General features: G+C 45.0%; 1 protein-coding gene across 2 annotated transcripts in view; it reads right to left on the reverse strand.

The window, feature by feature from the left end:
• The window catches only part of Gldc (glycine decarboxylase), a 78,868-nt gene that overhangs the window by 47,627 nt on the left and 5,607 nt on the right, over window positions 1-25,634 (reverse strand). For both annotated transcript variants that reach the window (NM_001415944.1, XM_006231211.5), the window contains exons 3-5: window positions 12,004-12,139; window positions 4,983-5,147; window positions 969-1,046 (exon numbers count right to left, since the gene is read on the reverse strand). In NM_001415944.1, the coding sequence (NP_001402873.1) occupies window positions 969-1,046; window positions 4,983-5,147; window positions 12,004-12,139 (379 nt within the window). The remainder of the gene's footprint in view (window positions 1-968; window positions 1,047-4,982; window positions 5,148-12,003; window positions 12,140-25,634) is intronic.

The following is a 25,634-nucleotide window of genomic DNA, read 5'->3' on the forward strand; positions in this document are numbered from 1 at the left end:
CCTGGCTCGTTACAGTGCCCCACGCCAACTCACATGTGTGCTTCACCCTTCTGTCCCTTTCCTCTGTCCTCCCCACTCCCCTCTCCTCAACTCTATATGAGAATCTACTCCTGGCAGGAGAACCACCTCTTAGAGTTAAAGACCCAACCCCTCTAACAGAGCCATCTTTGTGACATCCCGGTTCAGCTACGATAAATGAAACACATCCAGATGACAGCAAAAACGTCCTTAGATCCTTAAAACCCTCTAACTACAACTCCAGCCCCTTCTGAGGGGCAGTGTAGGACAGAAGACCATCCCACACGGCAGAAAGCGGATGCAGTAATAATGGCTGGGCTGGGGATGTTTCTGTTGTTTACAGGCCTAATTGCTGCAAAGGCACCAAAGACTCATCAAACTGGTCCTTAGGTGTTGTTGGTTTCCTTAGCAACTACATCTGCACAAAGTGCACACAAAACCATGGCCATGACAGGCATGTGAGCTCTGCTTTTCCAACTGTCCAAAACATGGCTGAAGTTACTCTAGTTCATCTTTTGTCTATATATCTGTTCACTCTTAGACAGGTCCTCTGACTCATTTCCTTCATGGTAGTAGGGGATTGAACCCAGGGCCTCACTCAACCCAGGCAAGTGTCCTGTCACTGAGCCATAGCCCTAGTCTCTACTTTGGGACAGTTTCATACGATGTGGTTCATTCTGGCCATAGACTTGAAATCCTCCTGCCTCAGGCTGATTTTAATATTTTAAATGTTACCAAAAGATGACAGAACAGCATGGGAACTTACAATAGCGAAAGGCAAATGAACTCACCGTGTGTTTGTCCCTCAGTAATGATGAGGGAGTAGCAGAAGCATCCATGGGGAAAGATGGGGGTGGGACTCAAAATTCAGTATAAAGCAGGGAAGGAGAGACAAGGTACAGAGAATATGATATTACCCGTGGGCTCAAAACACAAATTAAATCAATTACTTGGCTCGAGTCTGGACGACAGCTATTGTCTGTGGGTGGCAACGAGGATCAATGAAAAATCTCTTCCTCTTGTTGTGTCTGTTGAAAAGAAAAGACACACTGAAACCTGAAGATCTCAGAAGGAGCTCCCAAATATGGAAGAGGTTGTTTTCCCCTTCTCGGGTATTCTAGCATGGCCTCCAACTCTACTGAACTTCCGATCCTCCTGCCTCTCCTCCACGGTTCGGAGGTAACAAGTGTGAGCCATCATGGCGAGTGTAGGTAGTGCTGGTTACCAACCTGGTCAAGTTCTCTCTCTCTACACACACACACACACACACACACACACACACACACACACAAGTGCACAAAACAACAACACCAGAATCAGAGTTTCTAAAGCAGCAAGGCGGCGAGGGGAACTCTAAGTATAGGGTAAAGAGAACTGAGCGATCAGTTCCTGACGGCAATCCAGCAAAATTCAACCCTGTTCCTACATAATTTAACAATTCAGGTCGTGTGTGTGTGTGTGTGTGTGTGTGTGTGTGTGTGTGTGTGTGTGTGTGTGTTTGTACAGATATTAGGTATAAGGGGAAATTGAAACCACTACACAAAAAAGTCTTGTAAAGTAATATATCTTGTCACAAGAGGTGTTTCAGCTTAGCGTCTCAGTTGGGCAGAAACAAGACAGGCCCTGCCTCAAGGGAGTGGGGGACCAGACCTTCTAGCCTCTACATGTGCATCATGGCATCATGGCACACACAGACAAACCACTCACATACAAAAATAAAAAAGAACGGAAGAAAGAGGATCACGTCGAGATGATTTAAGCCAATGTTTCCACCCAGCACCAGGGGGAAGGACAGAGGCTGAGATGCGCACAGGAAGACCAGTAGCTGAGTGGGCTCCAGGTTGCCCGAGCTGGGCGATTCGTCTCCTTCTGTGGTTTCAGGAAACAAGACTGATGTGAATAAATAAAACTTCAGGTACCAAGTGTGCATCTGAACAAAAAACAGGCACAGAGTGCATGCACTTGTGCATCACGCTACACAACTGCTATCCCAGTAAACACACAATGGTTTCTTTGCAGGCTTGCAATAGGAAAATTTACTCTGAATTATATCCCACCCAGTTTGAAAGATGGTTTTTCACTAAATACTGGTGTTGCTTTTATAATTATATATAATTTATTTTATTTTTGTTTGTTGGTTTTGTTGCTGTTTTGAGATAGGATCTCGGTCTAGGCTGTCCTTGAACTCACAGCAAGCCTCCTGCTGTAGCCTCCTAAGTGCTAGCTTTATACTATATACAACTACATTTGCCATAGATTTGAATTTAATAAGGAATAATTCAAGTTGGAAAAATTAAAAAAATAATTACCTAGTGTAATTATTCCAACAGTTTGAATGGAAACAAATGGGAGAAAAGTGTTAATAGGGACTCAGTGAGCTGAGGTGAGAGCCAGCCCCAGTTACAGTGACTTTTAAAGGGGAAAAGCACACACGCACGCACGCACACACACACAAGTGCACAAAACAACAACAAACCCCCCAAAGTCCTATTCTAGAAAGCTAAGTAGGAATGAGGTGTTCAAAATATACTGAGAAATAGGAGGGAAAAGCAGGCAGAGAGGTGTGTATCTGAAATGACAGCACCAAGAGGTGAGGGCAGGAAGAGCTGAGAGTTCAAGTCCTCATGAACTCAGATAATCCAAGGCCTGAGAAAACAATTCAGTGTCAGAGGGTACCCATGGCCCTGGGACTATGTGCTGCTCAAGAAGTAGGGAGCTGGGGATGGGGGAAAAAGAACGAAAACAAGGCAAACACTAAACAGAAAATTCTTCCCAAGAAGGAGTCGCTGATGGAGCCCATTACAATGTCAGCTCCCCCAACACACCCTACTCCTCCTAGAACCCAGATACCAAGGACAAGGCTATGCCCATAAGAAGCTTAGTCCTCAGATCATGTGAAGGAAGGTAGTTAGTGAAATGTGTGTAAAAGCTGTTAAGTGAAATCTCTTACATTGTCTAGAAGCACCCCTGGGTCTCTGCCCTTTGCTTCTTCCTGAGTGCAGATGTCAATGTTATGGCTAGAAGCCTAACAGTCATCTCTTGGCATGAGGATATAATGTAACCCTAAAGGTGGCAGGCAGAGACGGAACCTGTCCAATAAGTCATCTTCGGACTTACGACACAATGTTTTTCTGTCAACAACGTTTTTCTGTTAAACAATTAGAGGCTTGAAACTGATTGCAACATATATATGAGTCCACGCACATACATATTGTGTGTGTGTGTGTGTGTGTGTGTGAGAGAGAGAGAGAGAGAGAGAGACAGTGAGAGACAGAGAGAGAGAGAGAGAGACAGAGAGACAGAGAGACAGAGAGAGAGAGATATTACCCATGCATATAGCAAGAAAGTATGTAAGAACGGGGTTTTGCAGAATTTTCCAACTCATGACTCATTTTTGTCAGATAAATCTTCCCATGAAAGAAAGTATGTTGACTAGTCTTATGTCACCTTGACACACAAACATGAGCTATCTGAAAGGAGGGAACCTCAATTGAGATCTGCCTGGAGGTAAGCCTATAGGACATTTTTTAAATTAATGGTTGCTGGGGAAGGTCCCAACCCTTTGCACATGGTGTCATCCCAGGGCTGGTGGTCCTGGGTTTATAAGAAAGCAGGCTAAACAAGCTACGGTTAATGAGCCGGTAAACAGCACAGCATCCCTCCATAGCTTCTGCATCAGCTCCTGCCTCCTGTCCTGTCTGAGGTCCTGTTCTGACTTGCTTCAATGATCAACAACAATATGGAAATATAAGCCAAAAAACTCTTTTCTCCCCAACTTGGTTTCTTGGTCATGGTGTTCTGTTACAGCAATAGAAATAGTAAGTCAAAAGACATATATGTGTGTGTGTGTGTGTGTGTGTGTGTGTGTGTGTGTGTGTGTGTATATATATATATATATATATATATATGTATATATATATATCTCACATCCAAATCAAACATTTGCTGAGGATAGAGCATAAAGACATTTATTTTGAAACAACCCTTTAAACAAAAGCAAATTTGCTTATTGATTTATTCGAATGCTGAGGAAAATTTGCATATTAATGAGATAGTCTTTATTTTCACTTAAAGAATTAAATCTTGGCTGAATGTTTGATTGGAGAAGATGAAAAGCATCCTCAGATTCCTCAAGTTGATGGCCACTGTTGATTTTATGTGTCACTACTAAGATACTCCTTGATACAAATATAGTACAATGTGGCGGAAATACGTCTAGAGTCACTCAGGAATTGTTTGAGATTGTCTTTAACCCCAAGCCAAAATTCATGTAACATTTTAAATGGAATTCAACAGCAAATCAAACAGCAAATTTTTGAAAGTGAGCATTCTAGCATAGCGTAAAGCAAAGACATGCTAATTTGACACGTACATCCTGAGGAATTATGTCGGGAAACTATTAAGTATTTGTTTCCATAATGAAAACATTTATGTATGAGAACAGAAAGAAGACTGACTATGCATAGGAAGCCACAGTTGGACATGGTGGCTCATGCCCATAGTCCTAGCACTTGGGACTTAGCAGGTAGAGGCAGGGGATCAGGAGTTCAAGGTCATCCTCAACCCTATAGCCAGAACAAAAGCCCACTCCTATAACTCACAGCATGCAATACTTCTGAACACGAACTGTTTCAGGCAGCGTTTGTTGGTGTGTGTAACAGGAAGAAGGCACATGAGGTACACAGAGTGTGTGGATGTGTCATGTGCCTGAAAGACCAAAGCTGCAATGAAGTCAAATGACACAAGGTCTGCCAGAAACACTTGGAGTCGTTAGTGTCCTGTTTTAAATTAATTTTTGGTTGCTATACCTTCAGAACATCATTTTTATTGTTGCCAAAGTTTTCTTTCAGTGAACTCTACACTTAGCTATAAAATCCAGCATGGGGTTTCCACCCAGAGTTCGGGATGCCGGCACCAGGGGGCCCCTCTCTTCTGGAGGGAGGAGCCCCCGCAGAACCTCTCACCTGTGACACAGTTGCATTGCCTCTGCGGCCGCCGTCGCCTCATCCAGTAGGGAGGCATTGGCCATGTCCAAGCCTGTGATGTCAGACACCATGGTCTGGTAGTTGAGTAAACTCTCCAACCTCCCCTGAGACACCTCGGGCTGATACGGAGTGTACTGAGTGACCCTGGAAGGGAAACAGAAGACTGTGTCCAAACCAAGCCGCTCCTGACCAGAAAAGCTCATGAAATCCCTTTATTTTCAAATTCAGTGCCTAAATCTCTTGAGAATTACATAACACATGGGTAAGACCCTGAGATGACCAATTTGACCCAACTTAAACCTGCTTAGGAGACCAGTGAAATACACTTCTGAGTGCATCTGAGTGTGGAAGTTTCCAGAAAGGTTTAACTGAGGTAGAAGACCCAGCCAGAGGCTCACTCTGAGGTGGACAGCACCATGCAGCAGGTTGGAGGTCTACTGGATTGACAAAGAAGGTGAGTTCCTACATGACCTCCTGCGGTTCCCTCACCTTCCCCCCTGATGATATTGATGATGATATTGATGTTGACGTGGGTGGTGAACCTGGGCAGGCGACAGCCCAGCAGGAGAAGGTGTTTGCACCAAGCCTGACAACCTGAGTTTAACCCCTGAGACCCAAATGGTAGATGAGAACTGCCTTAACAGGTTGTCCTCTGACCTCTATGTGCACACTGTGCAGGGCCCTGCAAAGCACAACCCCCCCAGTAAGTAAAGTAAATAGATAAGTAAATAAAATCTTAGCCAAAATAAATCTCTCACCTCTAAAGTTACTGAGTATTTGGTCACAGCACTAAAAAGCCAGTTAATACATCTTATCTTTGGGTTTTAATGGGGAAGAACAGAATTGTCATAGTAAAAATTACTATTCTTTGTCCACAACCCATATTTATTCTTTCCCCCCTCCGCATTTTTTAGATTTAGTCATTTCATTTTACACACCAATGAATATTTCGCCTGCCTGTGCGCATGGGCATGACATGAGTGTCTAGTGCCCGCAGAGGTCAGATATGGAAATCAAATCTCTTGAAACTGAAGTTAGAGATCCTTGTGAACTACCAAGTGGGTGCTGGTAACCAAATCCATGTCCTCTGAAAGACGAGCGCTCTTAACCACTGAGCCCCTGCCGTTTTATCATTACTCTTATAAACACATAATCGTAGTTTGTAGCTCAGGCTACCTGTCATCTACTCAGTAGATCAGGCTGGCCTTGAACTGACTGCCTCTCCTTACCTTCTGAAGGTCTAAGATTATATGCATACACCACCATGCCCAGCTTTCTAGATTCTTTGTTACATTCCTATTTTAATTGTCTTACTGTACATATGTATTTTGTATGAGCATCGCACATGCATGTGGGGGGGGGCAGAGGTTGATGCTGAGATCGTCTTCAATTTTTCTCCAGCTTACCTTTTTTTAAAAATTCATTTACTTTTGTTTCTCATATGCACTGACGCATTGCCTACACATGTGTCAGGGTGAGGGTATCGGATTCCCTGGAAGTGATCTCACAGTTAGGAGATGCCCTGTGGGTGCTGGGAATCGAGCCTGAGCCCCCTGTAAAAGCAGCCAGTGCTTCTCAACTTCTGAGCTACCTCTGCAGCCCTCCAGCTTGTCTTTCAAGACAGGAACTCTCACTGAAACTGGAGCTCATCAAGTCGGCTAGGATCCGTGAGCTCCACGACCCACCTCTTCCTGGGCACAAGGATTGCAGGTGAGTGCCGCGGCTTGAGCCTTACATGGGATCTGAACTCAGGTCCTCGGCAAGCATTTGACAGAGCCTGTCAATGGAAATCCCCAGGGCATCCGTCTGTGTTTTATGCCTTCCTGCCGCCATGTTCCCTGATGAAGGGCACAGATTTACCTCCTGGAACAGTAAGCCTCCAAATAAACCCTTCTCTAAGCTGCCCTCTCAGGGTATCTTATCACAGCAATAATAAAAATTAACTAGGACACCAAGCCAAAAGAGTTAAGTGATATAAACGGCTTTGATTTTTATACCCTTTTTTTTCTCTCTCTCTCCTGCTCTGGCAATCATATGTAGGCTTTGAAATCATTGCTATGTTGAGAGCTTTATTTAAAATGATTTCTCTTTGAGGAGCACACAGTACTACATCAGCACATTGAAACAAGTTCCAGAGTTTTTTGTTTGTTTTTTTTTTTACCGGTGTGACTGTGTGTGCGGTGGAACCCATTGTTACAGCGGTTAATTCCCTGCGTAGCCTAGATTAGCGATTGTAAAGGCAAATCCTAAGCCAGTGGTGAACTGGAAGGAAGGACGCATGCAACACAATACACAGTGCAGGCGAGTGAATGGGACGTTGAGAGAAGTGAGGTCATACGAAACCACAAACAATGAGCACTGGTGACCTCCAGTTGGACAGGGCCATCACTCACAGCCTGCTGTTAGGAAGACAGCAGTGACACTGTCCCAGCCATATGCTCAGACTTAGACTGCCCAACCGGACACTCGAAGTGTGTTCAGGGACACCACTGAGATTTATCAGGTAGACAGACACGATTTCCTTCTTTCTGTTTGGTTCTTGTCTTCAGAGAGGGTCTCACTATAGGCCTGGCTGGCCTACAACTGTCTATTGTGGACCAGGAGAGCTTTAATCGCATAGGTTAAATTCCCAGAGCTGAGCCTAAAGGCACTCTCCACCACATCCAGCTACACCTAGGAGAGATAGTTGTTACCTGGAGCAGATGAGAGGGGGATACATTTCCGAGGTTAGGCGCTGGTCACCTGAGCCTACACATACAAAGTTGAGCATTTTAAAGAAACAGCCACCAAAGTGTTCTTTTTCATTCAAAGCACGGGCAGTCCTACCTTAACAGCTGTTGTTCTTGAACAACAGTGAGCAATGGCTGCTATTTCCATAGCAAATTCCAGGGCAGCTAGGGCTAAATAATGAGCTGCTGTAAAAAAAAAAAAAAAAAAAAGATACGGTGGCACACGCTGTGACCACGGCATTCGGGAGACTGAGGCAGAAGGATTAAAAGTTGGAGGCTGCCTGGACTAGACAACAAGAACCGTGTCTCAAAAATAAGGGGAAGGGGAGGAGGGAAAGGAGGAATGGAGGAGGGTGACGGAGAGAGGGAGGTGGGTGAGGGAAGGAGGGAGGAGGGAGAGTGTGAGACCTGGTGGCTCATTTCAGAATCTCTAGGGATGATCACAAACCTCCGTAACTCCATATTCAGGGCACCCCCACCACCACCTCCTCCAACTCACTGGGCTCTTCCACAAGGCTACATAATACACCCCCTACAGACACATAATTAGAAATAGAAAAATAGCCTCGTTTTTTTAAATCTTGAGGCAGAGGCAGGGGGTTGAAGTGGTGCTGTTCTTGTATTGGATCTGCTTCTGGATCCCAGCAGCCGTATCGAGTGGCTCACAACCACCTGCAACTGCCATTCCAGAGATCTAATGCCCTGTGCGGCCCACATGCATACACCAGTGACACACACACACACACACACACACACACACACACACACACACACTCACACACACTCACACAAAACATCAGAACCTTAAATTTCGCATTAATTTAAAAAGAACAAGGAAAAAAAAGACCAGGAATGGTAGTGTGCACAACTTTGGGGAAAAGAAAGTTCAAAGTCACCCTGTGCTACGTGGGAGTTTGAGGTTAGCCCAGACCACTTGAGACCCTGTTTAGAAAAAGCCTAAAATGAAGTCACATAATTTAAATACAGATAGGATCATCAATCTTCCAATGGCATCTGTACCTGCCCAGCCTTTCTTTGTTGCCTTACTAATCTGGCAATTCTTAAAACATGAAATTGCCAAATATTTGAGGTGCAAATGTACATTTTTTAAAAGATTTATTTATTCTATATAAGTACACTGTAGCTGTCTTCAGACACACCAGAAGAGGGCATCAGATCCCATTACAGATGGTCGTGAACCACCATGTGGTTGCTGGGATTTGAACTCAAAACCTCTGGAAGAGCAGTCAGTGCTCCTAACCACTGAGCCATCTCTCCAGCCCCAAATGTGCATTTCTTGACTCCCCGTTCAAATATCTCTGATGAGGCTGGCAAGAAGGCTCACTGGGTAGGAGCACTTGCCATCAAGCCTAAAGTTCGATCCCCAGAGCCCACGTGGGTGGCCTCTGTACCATAGCACATTCATACCCATAAACACACATGCACACAAGTAAAATGAACAAAACCTAAAGATCACTTTGGCTTCCTTTCATGCCTGGGAAAAGCACTAAATTTCCTGACCAGTTGCTCAGCCTGAGACTGCAGGGAGCCGGTGACCTCTGCCAGTGTGGTTTACTTATTCTGTCTTTTGACTGACCAGCCTTCCTGTCCTTAGCCCCCTTAATAATCCAAGACTTAGAGCAGTAACTACCACTGCTCTAAACAGTTACGGGTGTTTTATTTATTTTTTAACACTGTAGAAACATAGCAGGCATAATTGTTCTTCTTAGCAATGGCCTGAAAGGAAGTACAGAATAACCCTCTCTCATCGTTCAAAACTGCTACCAAGTCATGGTGACTCTCATTTAACCCCCACACTTGGGAGGCAGGGGTGGATGGATCTCTGAGAGGGTCAGGCCAGCTTGGTCTACAAAGCAAATTCCAGGACAGCAAGAGTGATAGTGGAAGCCTAACTCAAAAGTCGTCTGGAGAGAGGGCTCTGCACTTATGAGCACAGCTGCTTTTTCAGAGGACCAGAATCTATTACCCACATCCATCTGGTGTCCACAACCATCTGGAATTCCGGTTCCAGAGGGACTTTATGCCCTCTTGTGGCTTCTCTGGGTATTAGACATGTATGTGGAGCAGGGAGGCACATCCATGCAAACACCTATACACATACAATTAAAACATTTTTTAAAAGTATTTTACAAAGGTTTTCAAAGTTGCCATGAAAGGGCTGCTGTCATACATACAGGAGTTTGCCTCAGTCTCGGGTGGGGGTGGAGTGTTTAAAACCATTTGTCTGAGGAACTGCAGAGGTTTCTTAGTGGCGTGAACACGTTGAGTTTAGTATCAGGTACCAAGAGGAATTAAAAGAGGGGAAGACGGTGGTATCTGTGACCCATGGCTGTGTCTTGGTTGACATTAATGCAAATGCTTTCTTTTTCTAGGTTTTTAATATATGTATTTTAAAAGTACCTATATATCTAAAGGCTGATGGTTCTGAAGTCGGTTACTTGTAATATATTCGACGACAATGGCATTTATTCCTAAAGAACCAGTTCCCTCTATCACTTTGGTAATGATTTTCCTTTGGAATCGGGAGAAAAGTAGGGGGCTTGCAGAAGGGCTCATAAAACTCATAAAAAGCCTGCTTTAATCTTACTGCCAAGATTACAAACACCAGAAAGCCACAAGGCAAACGCAAGCGTTGATATTAGTCATTGACGCTCTCAGCAATTGACGCTTTGGGACAGTGGGCCCCATGAGACAAGTTCTAGATCCAGTGTACAGTTTCTTTTCGGAGCCCAAATGTTTGTATTCTTTCGAGTCTATGTGACCCATTTATTTTCACCTCACGTCACCGGAATTTGTTGGCTCCATTGCTATGGAAACCATTCAGAAGTATAATGTGAAGTGTACCACCCACGTGTTCATGGCCCTCTCTATCAGCATGAGCAGGGTGCAGGATCGCTCTGAGGGTCTGGCCAGCTTTTGGATATTAATGCAAAGCAACAATATTTAAAAGGCACCCAAAGTCGGACCCGGATGCTGAAAAACAAAAAACAGAGTATTGTCTCCCTCTCAAAACACTGGCTGCCCCCAAATTAATTAGCATACTAGCTCACGGCCAGAGAGAAATATGGCAGACACTCTGTATGGTCAGTAAGAGCAAAGGCCACAGGCCAGACTCAGGCAGAGAATGCTGGAGCCCATTCATGGACATCGACAGGCTTTTTTTTTTTAAAGGGGGAAGAGAGAAAGGCTATTTGCTTTTGAAATCAACCTTAGAGTTTACCATGCAAACTTTTACCAGAGCCACAGTGGAAAACAAGCCCTCAGCTAGTCAAACACATCGGCAAGCACATTCATACACTGAAACACTGAAAGACTTTCTCTGCTGATGGGTCTGCTTTCCTGTTCTCTTATTAAAAAGGAAGTAGCTATGGAAATCTCCACACAGGGGTAGAGAGCAATCATGGAGATACCAACAGATCTGGTCCCTGTGAAGATGGGACAAGACCAGAAGGATGGCCCAGCGGGGAAAACAGCTTTCGAGACAGGCCTGACAACCTGAGTTCCCCAGACCCCATGGCAGAAGAGAACTGACTCCTGAAGGCTGTCCTCTGACTCATAGAAGCGCTTCCCCCAAGGAGCAGGAAAGAACTATCTGATTGGCAAGGGGCGATGGGAGCAAGAAGCTGGTCATGCACAGCGCAGGCCTGCCCACAACACACATGTTCACTTCCTCAGTAAAATGGCAGCAATAAAGCTGATGTTCCAGTCTTCACTCTGCTGACACCATGACTTCGTTTCTATCAGCTTCGGGCCAAGAAACGTGGGGATAAGTGGGACATGAATATGGACACTTAAAAACCCTGGCAAACGGGGTTGGGGATTTAGCTCAGTGGTAGAGCGCTTGCCTAGGAAGCGCAAGGCCCTGGGTTCGGTCCCCAGCTTCGAAAAAAAAGAACCAAAAAAAAAAAAAAAAAACCTGGCAAACAGCAAAAGTCTGGGACTCAATATGACGAGGTTCGGACACAGCCTGAAATGCCCCAGGGCCTCACCAAAGAGGAATAAAACCTTGTCCAAAACAGTATAGAGATTCAGATTGATTCAGGAAGAGATCACCAGATCTGGACTTTATGCAAATAGAAGGGGAAGGATCTATTTCAACATCCTGCAAGGAATTTCCCAACCAGAAGCCATGTGGGTTCCTGGAGTTGAGGGCGGCAGGGGCCAGGGGGCAGGGGGGGGCGGTGTGTGAGCCATGGGGTACAGGGATCTCATATCTAGTATGCCTGTTCTCGGGCACAGAGATACATTACCATCCAGAATTCTCCAGTAAGTTCCGCAGAATGGTCTGGGGCACCGAGCAGTTATAGTAGCCCATGCCAATATAGGATCTCCAGATCTGGTTTTTGCTTGCAATGGCATGCAGAGTTTCCAGGATCTCATTCTCACCTGATTGTGGGGGAAAAGAGACAGGTTACTGGAGAAAACGCCCCCGAGGCAGGGAGCTCCACTTACAGTTTAAAAGCCTCGTGTTGTTTGAGTGTTTGTATCAGAACAGATATAAAGAAAAATAAAGTTATCCATCCAGCCATCATTAAACAATACTGCATATAGAAACCTGGTAGGAGGACCCACGGATTCCTCAATATTAATCTCTCATTATTTTTCCATCCGTGTAGTATGCGCTCACAGGTGTATGTAGGTGCACATGCTTGTGTGTGAACAGAAGCCAGTGGTTGATACTTTCCTTGATCACTCTCTAGCTTACTTGAGACAGGGTCTCTTACTTACCCCAGGGCTCATTAATTCAGCTATACTGCCTGGGCAGCAAGTCCCAGAGATCTGCGTGTCTCAGCCACTGGGACATGCTCGGTCATGCTTAGCTTTCATGTGGGTGCTAGGGATCAAACGCAGGTCCTCAAACATGGGTGCTCATGCTTCTGTGACAGGCACTTTACCCACCGAGTCATTCCCAGAACCCGACTCTTAACTCTTCTTCATTCAGTGAGCTCTCTCTCTCTCTCTCTCTCTCTCTCTCTCTCTCTCTGTGCATGTGTGTGTGTGTGTGTGCGCGCGTGTGTCTGTCTGTGTGTGTGTACACTCAGAAGTAGCTCATTGACCTTCTGGGAGCTGCAGGCAGTTGTGAGCTGCCCCATTGTGAGTGCTAGGAATGAAACTTTAGGTCCTCTGCGAGAGCAGTAAGTGCTCCTAAGTACTGGGACACTTCTCTTGCTTCTCTCTTTCAGTTGTTTTATAGTCTCTAGAGATAGGCAAGGCCATAGACTTATGTAATACATAGTTTACATTTTGTTTATAATTGTTCTACTGGTTATTTTCTTGTCATTTGAAGAACTATTAAAAAAACAAAACAACAACAACAACAAAAAAAAAGCTGGTATCCAAGAATATAAAGTGACAATCATAACAAAAGACTCACTTAAACTCTCAACTAGTGTTCCCATAAAGGGACCTAGTTAGTAAGGAATTAGAAAATTCTTGAATGCGGGAAATCCAATCACCTCCCAAATAATCTTAGGAACAGAGTGATTCAAAAGCCCAGTAGGAGGGGAGATTAATTAGCAGTGCCTGGCAGGCAAGCCAAGCTTCAATTAAGGTCCGTGAGAGATGGACAGGTCCCTGCTCCACATTGTGCCATCCAGACAAAGGCCCAGCTCTCAAATGAGAACAGTCTGAAAGGATTTGCTGGTCAAACCAAGAGCTCAGCTCTTAGATGCTATAGAGTACTTTTTAGAGGAAGAATATGACTTTGTATTATATACACTCTGTATTATATATATACAATTCTGTATATAGAAGATTGTTCTATATATAAGGTTGGAGAGTCAACAGAGAAGATTGTGGTCAGCAGTTAGCACTAGAGTCCAGGAGGGATATGGGTAAGAGGAATACTGTCAAGTGAATTTTGTCTCCTAAAACAATGCATTGCGATTAGAATCCCTGGTATCTTTGAATGTAACATTGCTTGGATGTTGAGACTCACAGATAGATATAAATACTGAAATTAAAACTCGATAATTTCCATTTAATAGCCTGGTTTTATAAGAACATGGGAATTTGGGCACATTTGACATTTACTCCAAGAGAATGCCATGTCATGTGTAGACCACAGTGATGTATCTACACGCCAGCAATGACCAGAAGCCAGAGAGGGATAGAAGAGACTCTTCCTCAGAGCTCCAAGATGCAACCAACCTGTCAGCACCTTGAATTCGAACTCAGCCTAAGAGAACAAATACCTTCTGCTTGAGCCATCCAGATTGCAGTAGGACACTTGAGCAACCTTAGCTGACCAAGACAGACATCTGCTCAGAAATTTTCTAGAAGCTCTAGGACAATTGTCCCTTCCAGACACTGAAACCACAGCCATGGACCAGGGTGGTTTCCAGGTCTTACTTTGCCAGACCAAAACAAAACAAACAAACAAACATAAGGGTATATAACTTTAACTCCAACACCCTGGAGGCAGAGGCAGGAGGATCTCTGAGTTTGAGGCCAGCCTGGTCTAGGTAGTAAGTTCCAGGACAACCAAGGCTGCATAGAAGACCCTGTCTCAAGCCAAATAAACGAGAAGGGCCTGAGCGCTGCCCATTCACCCTCACAGTCCAATGCTGAGGGTGCAGGAGCTTCCTGAATTCATGTTCCACGAAAAGCTGACCAGAGATAACCAATTCAATTCTGACTGGCTCCATGTCTGGCAATGTAAAAGCTAATTGACTTGGTTAGAAACCACAACCATAAGGCTGACAAGTGGGCAAAAGTGCTTCTCACACGGCCCGAAGACCTGAGTTTGATCCCCTAGAACCCAAGGTGGAAGAAGGGAACGGATCTATGAAAGGTGTCCTGCGACCATTACCACTTTCATAGCCATAGCATTCGTGCACTGCACTCACACACAAGAAAGACGCTGACCAAGCGATGCCTCCCTCCCGGTTTCCCCTGATGAGTTAGGTTTTGACACATTGAGCAAAGACCTGGGCAAAGCCCCCCATTTCAGTTTTCTCAGGAAAGTCTTGAAAAAACTGAAACAAATAAATGGTTTCAAAATGTGACCAACATGGTTTCAATCTCAGGAAACCTAGGTTTCACATTTACTCAGACTGCCAACAGGATTATTCAGTGCAGGCGACTCCTTACCACAAAGAGCAGGGCTGCTCTGAGGACACGTGAGCTTCCGATAGGAAAATGGCTACTGTGCCAAGATTGGCAATTAAGGACCTACATTTCCCATTTAGTCAAATTATCTGAAAAATGCACTCGTGTGTGTGTGTGTGTGTGTGTGTGTGTGTGTGTGTGTGTGTGTGTATCTGCTATAGCACATGAATGGAAATTGAGAATTGAGGACACTGTTGTGGACTCAGTTCTCTCCCTTTACTTGGGTTCTTGGGAGCAAACCCAGGGCACAAGGGTGCTTACTAGGCCATCTTGCTGTCCCCAAAGCTGTGTTTTAAAACTCAGATTCAGAGAGTCGCAAGCAGGTCAGGACAGTGACAGGAGTTTTGGGGCTCAGTATAGAATCCAAGAAGACAGCTAAACTACAATCATCAACTCACTGACCTCTTCCTGGAAGGAGCTCCACTCTGTGTAGCTGATGTTAAGATACTTCATAGGTTCTCCTTTTTTCCCACCCTTCATTCCCACACCCCAATTTCACTCCCTATCTAGGAGAGAAAGCATAGAGGGGAGGTAGAGATCCTTAAATCTAATTTCTTTCTTGTTTCTTCTTTACTTACAGCTGATCTTTGCTACTATGTGAGTTCTTTTTCCCACTCTTTATCCCCTTCCCTGATTCCAGCCCCTATCACTACATAGGAAAGGAGAGAGAGAGAGACAGAGAGAGAGACAGAGAGAGAGAGACAGAGACAGACAGAGAGAGACAGAGACAGAGAGAGACAGAGAGAGACAGAGAGACAGAGAAAGCTTTGAATCTCCTTTCTTTCTTCCTTTCTTTCTTCCTTTCTTTCTTTCTTTCTTCCTTTCTTTCTTCCTTCCTTCCTTCCTTTCTTTCTTTCTTTCTTTCTTTCTTTCTTTCTTTCTTTCTTTCTTCCTGTTTCTTGTTTGAGCACTACTAGTAACAAACTGCAAACAATCTCCAGGAATAACAGTAACCACCAACCTCACCTCTCAGGGCCCTTGCATTTATATATCCTGTGAAAAGTTCCCAGAACTCCAAACTTCACAGACTGCAGAGATTATCTGCAGCTGGCTAAACCACGCCTCTGCTGGAGCATGAGGCAAATCATGGTCAGCTACTGCAGACAGTTCGAAGCAGCCTCATGCCCTCACACCTGGGATTAAAATGAAAGCCCATTCTTATAATAGGCCTGTTTTTAAAGAAGCCAAAATTCCAAAATTTGTCACTACGGCTGTGCTGTTTGGATTTTACTATCAGACCAGCAGTCATTTTCTCTTTTTACCTTCATTTTCTATTGTCATAAGGGTTTCATTTTTCTAGTCCTATGGTGAGAGCCCTGGCTGTGTGTACTCATTCCCAATGATATAAAAGACAACTTTAATTATAGATCTGCAATGGAGGACCCTCCCGGGGGAGCAGTAAGACAGATGGGTCAGTTTCTCCAAGGAATCCTGGAAGAAGACAACACTCCCATTCTCTAGTAAGCAGCTCACTCAAGGACAGACAAGACCAGTTAAGAAACGAAATCCAGTCAGTGACAGTCTTGCAGGGGATAAGAGGTAGGGCTGTCTTTTCGACTGACAAATGGAACGAACATAGGAAGTAAGATGGTCCCTGACACTTGAAAAAGAGCAAAAAACCGCAAGTGAAGAAGCTCATAATGTTTGGCTTTTAATAGGCAATTGAGCATAAATGAGGAACAAAGAAAGTCATTATACTCGGAAGCAGGAAAATTCTTTTCAGCTGGGTGTTGGTGGTGCACGCCTTGAATCCCAGCAATCGGGAGGCAGGGGCAGGCAGGTCTCGGTAAATTCAAGGGCAGCCTGGTGTACAGAGCCAGTTCTGGGCCAGCCAGAGCTGTATAACGAGATCATCTCAAAACAAACAAACAAAAAACTCAAAGTGTGACATTCAAGTGGGAAAGCAGGGCACTACCATGGGAGATCCTGACATTTCTGGAGACTCTGGATTCTTAACTAGAATCATTCTCGTACAAGAACACAAAACCTTTGACATACCTCTAGATGGGATGGGGACATCTAACTCTAGTCGTTACAGTGCAGTTCCCATCTCTTCTTTCTGCATCCTCCCAGCTATCCACAGAAAAAGTCAAACTTATGATGTTCATTCTGCTCCGATCTAGCTAGGACCAATACGAATTCTTCCCCATGGTCTTCATGCTCTCTCACTGTCTGTTGAATGAGCTTTGCCCTGCACATCACTTGCACCCTGCCGAGTGTGGAGAGCCAGCCACACTGTGGCTTGTGATTACTAGCTCTCAGAAGACCAAGGCAGGAGGTTCTTAACTTTGAGGCCAACCAAGACTACAGGGCAAGACCCTATCTCAAAAGGCAAATGGTTGGGGATATACTCAGTCACATAGCAAGGCTGGGTTCTATCCCCAGCACAGGGTATTGGTAACTTGACACAATCTTGAATCCTCTGGTAAGGGAGTATTAATGAGGCCCTTATTTAATTTGACTGTGTGCCTTCAAGCTCCTGCTGTCTTGACTTCCTTGCAATGATGGGATGCGACCTAGAATTGTGAGGCAAATAAATCCCTCTCCCTTTAAGTTATTTTGTCAGAGTTATTTATCATAGCATCTGGAAACAAAACTAAGACAGCAAGTTCCTGGTCACGCTTCCTGAAGTGTGAATGCTGTGGGGAGCCGTTCCCGCTCTCTCAGCCGCTGCTGCTTGCTTATCACACCTGAACTCCCCAACTAGAAACCAGGTCATTGCTACGATAAAAATCTAAGACCTCAGGCTCCCTCACCCACACATAAGAAAAGCTATCCCCCAAATGCAGAGCTCAGAGTGTACAGTTTCAGATGTCTTCTCGCTGCTTATGTCTCATGTCCATTCAGAAAAAGTCGCTTGGGTTTATGTGCAGAAGGGGCAACCCAATCCCAGAGTTAGCTGCCATCTTGACATGTCCACATAGCAATGGAAGGAAGGGAGAGAAAAGGGGAGAGTTCATAGGCTCATAGCCAGCAATGTATATGCTGAGTCCAGGTCACCTGAAATGGAACTGGACAGAACCGGGCCTCAAAGTCTATAATCTGGACCATAATGAAATCCAAGTAAAATTCCCGTCGGAAGAACACAGGGCCCAGGTGTCACTTCTCATCTGCCTTGGAAAGTACAATTAAATAACTAGGGAAGAAATGAAGACAGAACCAGGAAGGAGAATCCATGAAACACCATGCAGAGGCCAGGCACAGTGCTTCATACTCTTAATGCTAACACTTGGGAGACTGAGACAGAAGGATTACCATGAGTTCAAGGATAATTTGGGATACATACTTGAGTCATAGGCCAGCCTGAGTGAGCTGCACAGTGAGGTTCTGTTCTCAAAAAACCAGAAAGAGGCTGGGGATTTAGCTCAGTGGCAGAGCGCTTGCCTAGGAAGCGCAAGACCCTGGGTTCGGTCCCCAGCTCCGGGGGGAAAAAAAAAAAAAAAACGGAAAAGAACCAGTTGGAGACAAGCTGTTATTTTTTTTAAGATGCCTTCAGCCCTGCAGGACCGCTGGACACCGCACCCCCAGTTGTGTACTTCCAACCGTGCAGCCTCTCAGGCAATCTTTCTCACATCTGAGCAGCAAGTTCTTTCCCTGTGGAACAAACACCTACTTCTGGCCTGTTTATTCCCTTGCCTCAGAGCATTACATAATGACCTGGTCCTCACGGACAGAGAGCAGAGTTCGGTGCCCTCTGGGCTCTGCTTCTCCTCAGTCTCCAGGTGGGGAGGGGACTGCAGCTCACCTCCTTCTTGGAATTCATTGAGCACACCTCCTTCCTCCTTATGTAACTCCACAGGACAAAGGCTTTCTAAGAGCAGCTCCCTTGCCTAAAACATCCAGAACCTTGTACCAAATAAATCTTCTCATTTCACTATGGAACTCTGACCTGGAAACCTTGCTGTGTAGACCAGGCTGGCCTCAACTTCAGAGATATATGCCTGTGTCTGCCTTCAGGTGCTGGGATGACAGGTGTGCCAACATACCTGGTTCAAACAAATGTTTTAACGACAGCGTAGGTCTTAAACACCTGGCACGTGGCCATGGCTTTTGAGATTTCTCAGATGAATGCATCTGGAATGGACAGGCAGGCTATGTGAGTCAAGATGCATAGATTGCACCAAAGCTCACACTAACTTAACTTGCATACATGCTCTCCCTCTGTAACCCATGATGAAATCCTCTATTTTGGTCTTAATTATATAGGAAGATGCATTTGGGATTCACTGTAACCCCCTAATCTGAAGATAATATTCCTGTGATTCAATACAGTGTTCATACACACTGCTCATATAATGCTCTTCCTTCCTTCCTTCCTTCCTTCCTTCCTTCCTTCCTTCCTTTCTTTCTTTCCTTCTTTCTTCCTTCCTTTCTTCCTTTCTTTCTTTTTTTGGTATGTGGGATTAAACATCCTTGTATATGCTAAGCAAGCATTCTATGCGGGGCTATATACACCCTAAATGTTTATTGTCTATATGTTTAAAGAATGAATACAAGCTGGATGTGGTAGTGCATGCCTATGTATAATTCTAGCACTCAGGCTGAGACAGGAACATTGCCCTGCCCTGCTTTCAAGGCCAACCTGAACGAGCCAGTCTCTAGGAAACAAAATGGCTCAGCCAGCAAAGTTGCTTGCTGCCCAGCCTGTTTGAGTTCAATCTCCGGGACCCCCCATAAAAGAAAGAACTACCTAGCCTCCATACACATTCTCAGATACAGCATAAAGGAAACATAAATGTCATAGCAATGAAAAATAAGCATGCACTTGCTCACACATACATAGACCATCTCTGTAATGATTTGTAGAAAGCTGAGGTCAGAGGAAGAGCTGAGTCTCGCTTTCCCCTGAAAATCTTGTGCATCTGAGTTCTGGACAATGCACTTATATTAATTATGATAGCAATTCAGCAACGGCATCATTCCGGGGCTGCAGTTGGGAAGTGGACGGGTGTGGCGCTTTCTGACTGACACTGCCTCCCAGCAGCCCAGCCAGCAGCATCCGCACAGAGCAGACAGTAAGCAATGTCACGGCCTCCCCCGATTTGTCACCCTCCTTACACTTGGCAAGACACTAAGAGTGTCTCCGAGGAAGTCACCGGGATGGAAAACCAACATGCTCACATTTGAGTTTGCCCAGCCAATGTCACCAGCTGGAGAAAGGTCTTTCTTTGCCAGAGGCTGAAGGGAAATGCTGGGGACAGATTGCAAGGGTGGAAACTGTCTTGGCAGATTTTTCTTGCCAGCATGCATATCCTTGGCTTCAGAACTGTGTGGGAACCATGGGGTGGGGGTAGGGGGGCTGGGGAGGATGGCAGGTGTCAACCATGATCAGTGTTTTTATGAGAGATCGTTTATGTTACGATTTTCTGAGTAAAAGCCAGAATAAAGAATCAAATTCTGCCTAAAAAACTTAAGTCTTTTTTCCATATCACCTAGTCATTTACAACACATTGGTGTCTGTCCATTCACCAGTCCAGGTACCTAATTGGTGTCAAATTTCCTCCCTGGGAAGTGGAGGATTTTATATCAACTTCTGTTCAATCATAGACTTTTTTTCATTAAAGGAAACCGAACCAGACCAGACCAGACCAGATTCTCTGTCCACTATGGAATGGAAAGTCTGATGGAAGGCCCTTAGCTACTGGCAATGAAACCCTGTCTTAGTCCCGTTTCTTGCTACACTGGTAAGAAAAAAGATACCCTGATTTTAAATGCAGCTTTAGGGAGATGAGTAAATCTGGCCCACAATTCCAGCTGCAGTCATGGCAGGAAAGTCAAGACGCAGGGGTTTGGAGCAGCCAATCTCCTTACATCAACAGGCAAGAACAGTGCAATTCAATGACTGAAGTATGCCAGAGCTCCCCTCTTCAGTGGTACAGGGCTCCCTGCCCAGGTGCCAATCATCGATAGACCTTTCAACTTTCAGTTAAGGTAATCAAGATGATCTCTGCCCCACGCCGTCCTATCCCTTCCCTTCAGACAGTTCTTTCCCTGGTGATTCTAGGCAGCGTCAAGTTGACAATTAAAATGAAAATCAGTTACTATGGCCACTTTGGCTAGGACAATAGGAGCAACATGAAGATCTGACTACCCTTTACCCTATCCCAGCTTCCTTCCTTCCCTTCTCCAGATCTGGTCAGACCAGATTCCAGTTAGCAAGCCACCATAACTCCTCCAATCACCACTGCCACCTTAAGGAGTTGAGGCATGTCTCTTCTGTGTTCTGATGGCTCCTTCCTTCATGGGACAGAGTCCTTCCTCTGCAGCAGACCCTGCTCAACTGAAAGGCACACAGCTTCAAGATCAACAGAGCAGCAGCCACAGTGGTAGAGAGAAGCCTGAGGGATATCGTAATTGTTATTTTGTTGCTTCAACCCCAAATCTGTCCTTTCTTGGGGAGGCCTCATCCTGGCCTCTGTGAACATAGAGAAACACTGCGATTCATAATATTTATCCAGAACACCAGGTGACCTACGTCTTCCTACTCAGGCCAGATGGTTAGGTTGAAATGAAAGTCGGCAGAGTTTGTTTTCTCTTTTCTGCCCAGGGCATGCTGCTATGCCCTGCAGAGCAAGAGCACAAGGGGAAGTATATGCTCCAAGAGCTTAACTCAAACCACTTACCCTGCCTAAGGGAACGACAAGTGGCTGCCTTTAATAGATCAAAGGAACGATCTGTGGAGAGATCTGTGCTTTAATTTATAATCTCACCAAGTAATGAATTGTATGTAATCTCTTTGCAGACAGGAACACGGTGGGTTAAGAAGAGTTATGTTGGGCTGAAGAGATGGCTCAGTGGTTAAGGGCACTGACTGCTCTTCCAGAGGTCCTTAGTTCAAATCCCAGAAACCACATGGTGGCTCACAACCAGGTAGTTCCGCACAACTAATAACTTACCTAGCACAGAATCCATAGTAGATCACTACAAAAATCGTTTCCCTAAACGGTTCAGCTCTATTCTTATAAGCGAAAGCTTTGGGGAAACATTTATAAATGGAAACTCAACACTATCGGGAAAGTTCCATCAGTGCCTACAATAACTTTGGATTCAGGGATTTCATCTTTCCAGAGTTTAATAATCAGCATTGAGAATCCAGACTTTAAACTCTCTCCGTTTGTACTATAAAAATATCCTGGGAATAATAAGCAAGACAGGAGGAGTGAGCAGAGAAAATGAGATTTATGGGGCTGGAATGACGGATGGCTCAGTAGCTTTTATGAACACCTGCTTCTCTTGCAAAGGAGCAGTTTTCAATTCTCCTCGTCCACACTCGGGTTCTAGGAAATCTTCTGGCCTCCAAGGGTGCCCACAAGCACTGCACACACACATACAGTAAACTAACAATGGATGCTTTGTTTTGGTTTTAGTTTTGGCTTTGAGGCAGGATCTCACAGTGCAACTCTGGCTGTCCTGGAACTCGCTGTGTAGACCACCAGGCTGGCCTCGACTCACTACCTGCCTCTGCCTCCCAAGTACTGGGACTAAAGGCGTGAGCCACCATATCTGCCATAATTTATAAATAAGTCATAGAAAGAGATCTAAGTCGTAACCCACAACACAACAAACAAAAAGCAAAGGACACAGCTCCTGGGCGGACGGTTTAGCAGAGACATCAGAAGTCAGAAGACACTCAGAGCAGCGAGTGTATAACCTTGTGATCTTACTTGCCCCAGTGCCTCTGCCTTCAGAATGGTGCGCTGCGTGTCCTTGCTCCCTGTTCCATGAAGTTGGTCGTTGAACCTCTAGGTGCAAGATGGATGAGTCTTTCCATCTCCTTCCAAACCCAGTGGCCTGAGCTGACCGGCAGACCTTGAAGTCTCTGGCACTCGAAGGTTCCAATCCTCAACCTCGGCTGAACTTAGTGACTACATGTCTCACTCTTGCTCCTAGACTGTAAATGATGCCTGACAGAATCAACGTCATTCAACTTCATCAGGCTCTCTCTGAGGGGTGACCTCCACTTTTACCACCTAGATACGTGACGGGCTGACTCTTTTCAAATTTCACTTTTGCCCAATTCAGCCTTACTCTTTCTGCTTACCATGCAAAGAGAATACCGGGCAAGCAGCTCACAAACTCCTACCACCTTAGAGGCCACTCTTGATTCTGCTGACATCTTGGACCCAAGAGAGGTCCAAAAGTCAACATAGGGACCACAGCACTTGAGGAAAGTTTTCTTCTTGATCCTGGTGACTGCACCTGACTGTCCCCCTCCACACGCTCATCTTTCCCACATTCTGCCTCTGTCTGTCCACTGTGGAAGTCCCTCATTCCCACGAAGTCACTGCGGAACTCTGGAGCTCCCTCCGCTCTTTGACGCTTTTCGACCTTTACCTTTCCCAGACTTGCACAGCCATCTCAGAGTCTCTGGGTTCAGTCTTCCTACCTCTGCTCCATTCAGGCAGGGTCAGAGCTGCAACAGTCTGAGGCCGCCTGTCATCCCTGTTCCCATCTTGTGCATTTAGCATGGTCTTGATGCCTGCTTCAGGAAGAACTGAACTATCTCACATTTAACATATGCTTTTTGGCTCTGACTCCTCCAGAGTGACATCTCATACCTTGCTTTCCTTACTCCCTGACAACGAAATAGTCTGTTTACAGTTTGTCCATCACTCCTCAAACAGCCACGTGTTTTCACACTTCACCTCTGCCGAGGCCATAATCTGTTTCCATCCTATTTGCAGAATATTCAGTATTTCCTGTCAGGGACCTTATTTTTATTACCATTCGACTCTAGTGTATCCAGTGCCTCTGTAGCGCCTTCTACCTTCTAACACCCCTCTTCATAGTCCAAGGGCACCTGCATTCTAATACACTCCAGCCCCCTTTTGACATTTCTGTTAACAGTGTGGTCAGCGTAGTTCCATATATCAAAGCCCAAAGAAACTTAAACAAGCCTCTCAGGACGGGAGGATGGGAAACTGACAGAGGAAACTATGGGGGCAGACCTGGAAACTGCAAACTCAGACAAACTACTGCTAACAAAGGCCATTGGAAACACCAATTCAAAACCTAACAAGCTAAATAGTCCAGGGAATTTCATGTAGGGACAAAGGGTCCTTCCCACCTTAGTGGTCTCCAAGGGTAACACTGTATTTACAGCGCTGCATAAGTGATTATGATAGCACTGGATATTTTGATGCTATTTAAAAATTCAGCATAAGTTAACATCATATAGGGAATATGTAGACATTGGGGAAGATGCAGAAGTCTTGTTTTGGTTTTTTTTTTTTCTATCTAATACAATGATAACACAGGTCATTGTACAGTTCCAAACTCCTAGAACGTACATCATTATCGACTACTGCATAAGAAATCATGCTACTTCCCGAATTAGCTAGGACCCACGAGTAAACATGAATTAATATTCATCAGCCAGACAAGATGGTGCACATCAGGTCCAGCACGCAGGAAGCCGAAGTGAGACAACCACAAAGAGGATGCCTAAGATGAAGGAAAAAGTGGTCCATTAACCGTAACAAACCGACCAATCTGGTGGGAGATGGGGCCAGAAATATACAGGAAATGTGCGGACACTACACGGAAACCTTTATCAAAAGCTGGATCTACAGACATCTTTAAACTACTTTTAAAAAATGTACGTGTGTTAATATTTTTGCCTGCACAAGTCTGGGTACCACATGCATGCCTAAGAGAGCCTGAAGCCAGAAGACATCAGACAAGATGGGAACTGGAGGTACAGGTGGTTCTAAGTTGCTAAAAGGATGCTGAGAACCAAACTCCATTTCTTTCCAAAACCCCAAGTGCCCTTATCCACTAGTCTCTTTACACCCTTCTTGGCGAGTAAACATCTAAGAAAGAAGAAATCTTAGATCTAATCGAACCTCACAGCAGCCTGTGGGGACCGTAGCTTATTTTTGTTTTAGAGAAACCGTTAAGTTTGGCAAAAATTTCTAATTGGCAGTAGTTAGCCTATAGTTTTTCCAAAACAATCCACTTCAAACAAACAAACAAACAGACTGTCCTGGCTGGTTTTGTGTGTCAACTTGACACAAGCTGGAGTTATCACAGAAGAGGAGCCTCAGTTGTGGAAATGCTTCCATGAGATCCTCCTGTAAGGCATTTTCTCAACTAGTGGTCAAGGGCAGAGGGCCCAGCCCATTGTGGGTAATGCCGTCCCTGGGCTGGTGGTCTTGAGTTCTATAAGAGAGCAAGCTGAGCAAGCCAGGGGAAGCAAGCCAGTAAGTAACATCCCTCTATGGCCTCTGCATCAGCTCCTGCTTCCTGGCCTGCTTGAGTTCCAGTCCTGACTTCTTTTGGTGGTGAACAGAAATGTGGAAGTGTAAGCTGAATAAACCCTTTCCTCCCCGACTTTCTTCTTGGTCATGATGTTTGTGCAGGAATAGAGAACCCTGACTAAGACACAAACAAACAAAATTTAGGAATGTTAGATGCAAAATATGATTTTTCTTTATTTTTATATATAATTTTGTTTGTTTGCCTTTTGCTTTTGTTTTTTGTTTGTTTGTTTTGTTTTGTTTTTTGTTTTGAGACAGAATTTCTCGGTGTAGCCTTGGCTGTTGCTAGAACTAGTTCTCTGTAGACCAGGCTGGCCTTGAACTAAGATAAGAGATCTGCCTGTCTCTGCCTCCCAAGGCCTGGGATTAAAGGTATGTTTTTAAAGACTGTACTCAGTGTGCATGTGTCCACTCGTGCAGAGAACAACTGGGTGGTTCATTTTCTCCTCCCATCTTTTAGGCTCTGGGGATTGATCAGACTTGGTTGCAAGTACCCTTATACTCTCAGCCAT

This window comes from Rattus norvegicus, chromosome 1 (genome assembly GCF_036323735.1).
Source record: "Rattus norvegicus strain BN/NHsdMcwi chromosome 1, GRCr8, whole genome shotgun sequence".
Classification (NCBI taxonomy): domain Eukaryota; kingdom Metazoa; phylum Chordata; class Mammalia; order Rodentia; family Muridae; genus Rattus; species Rattus norvegicus.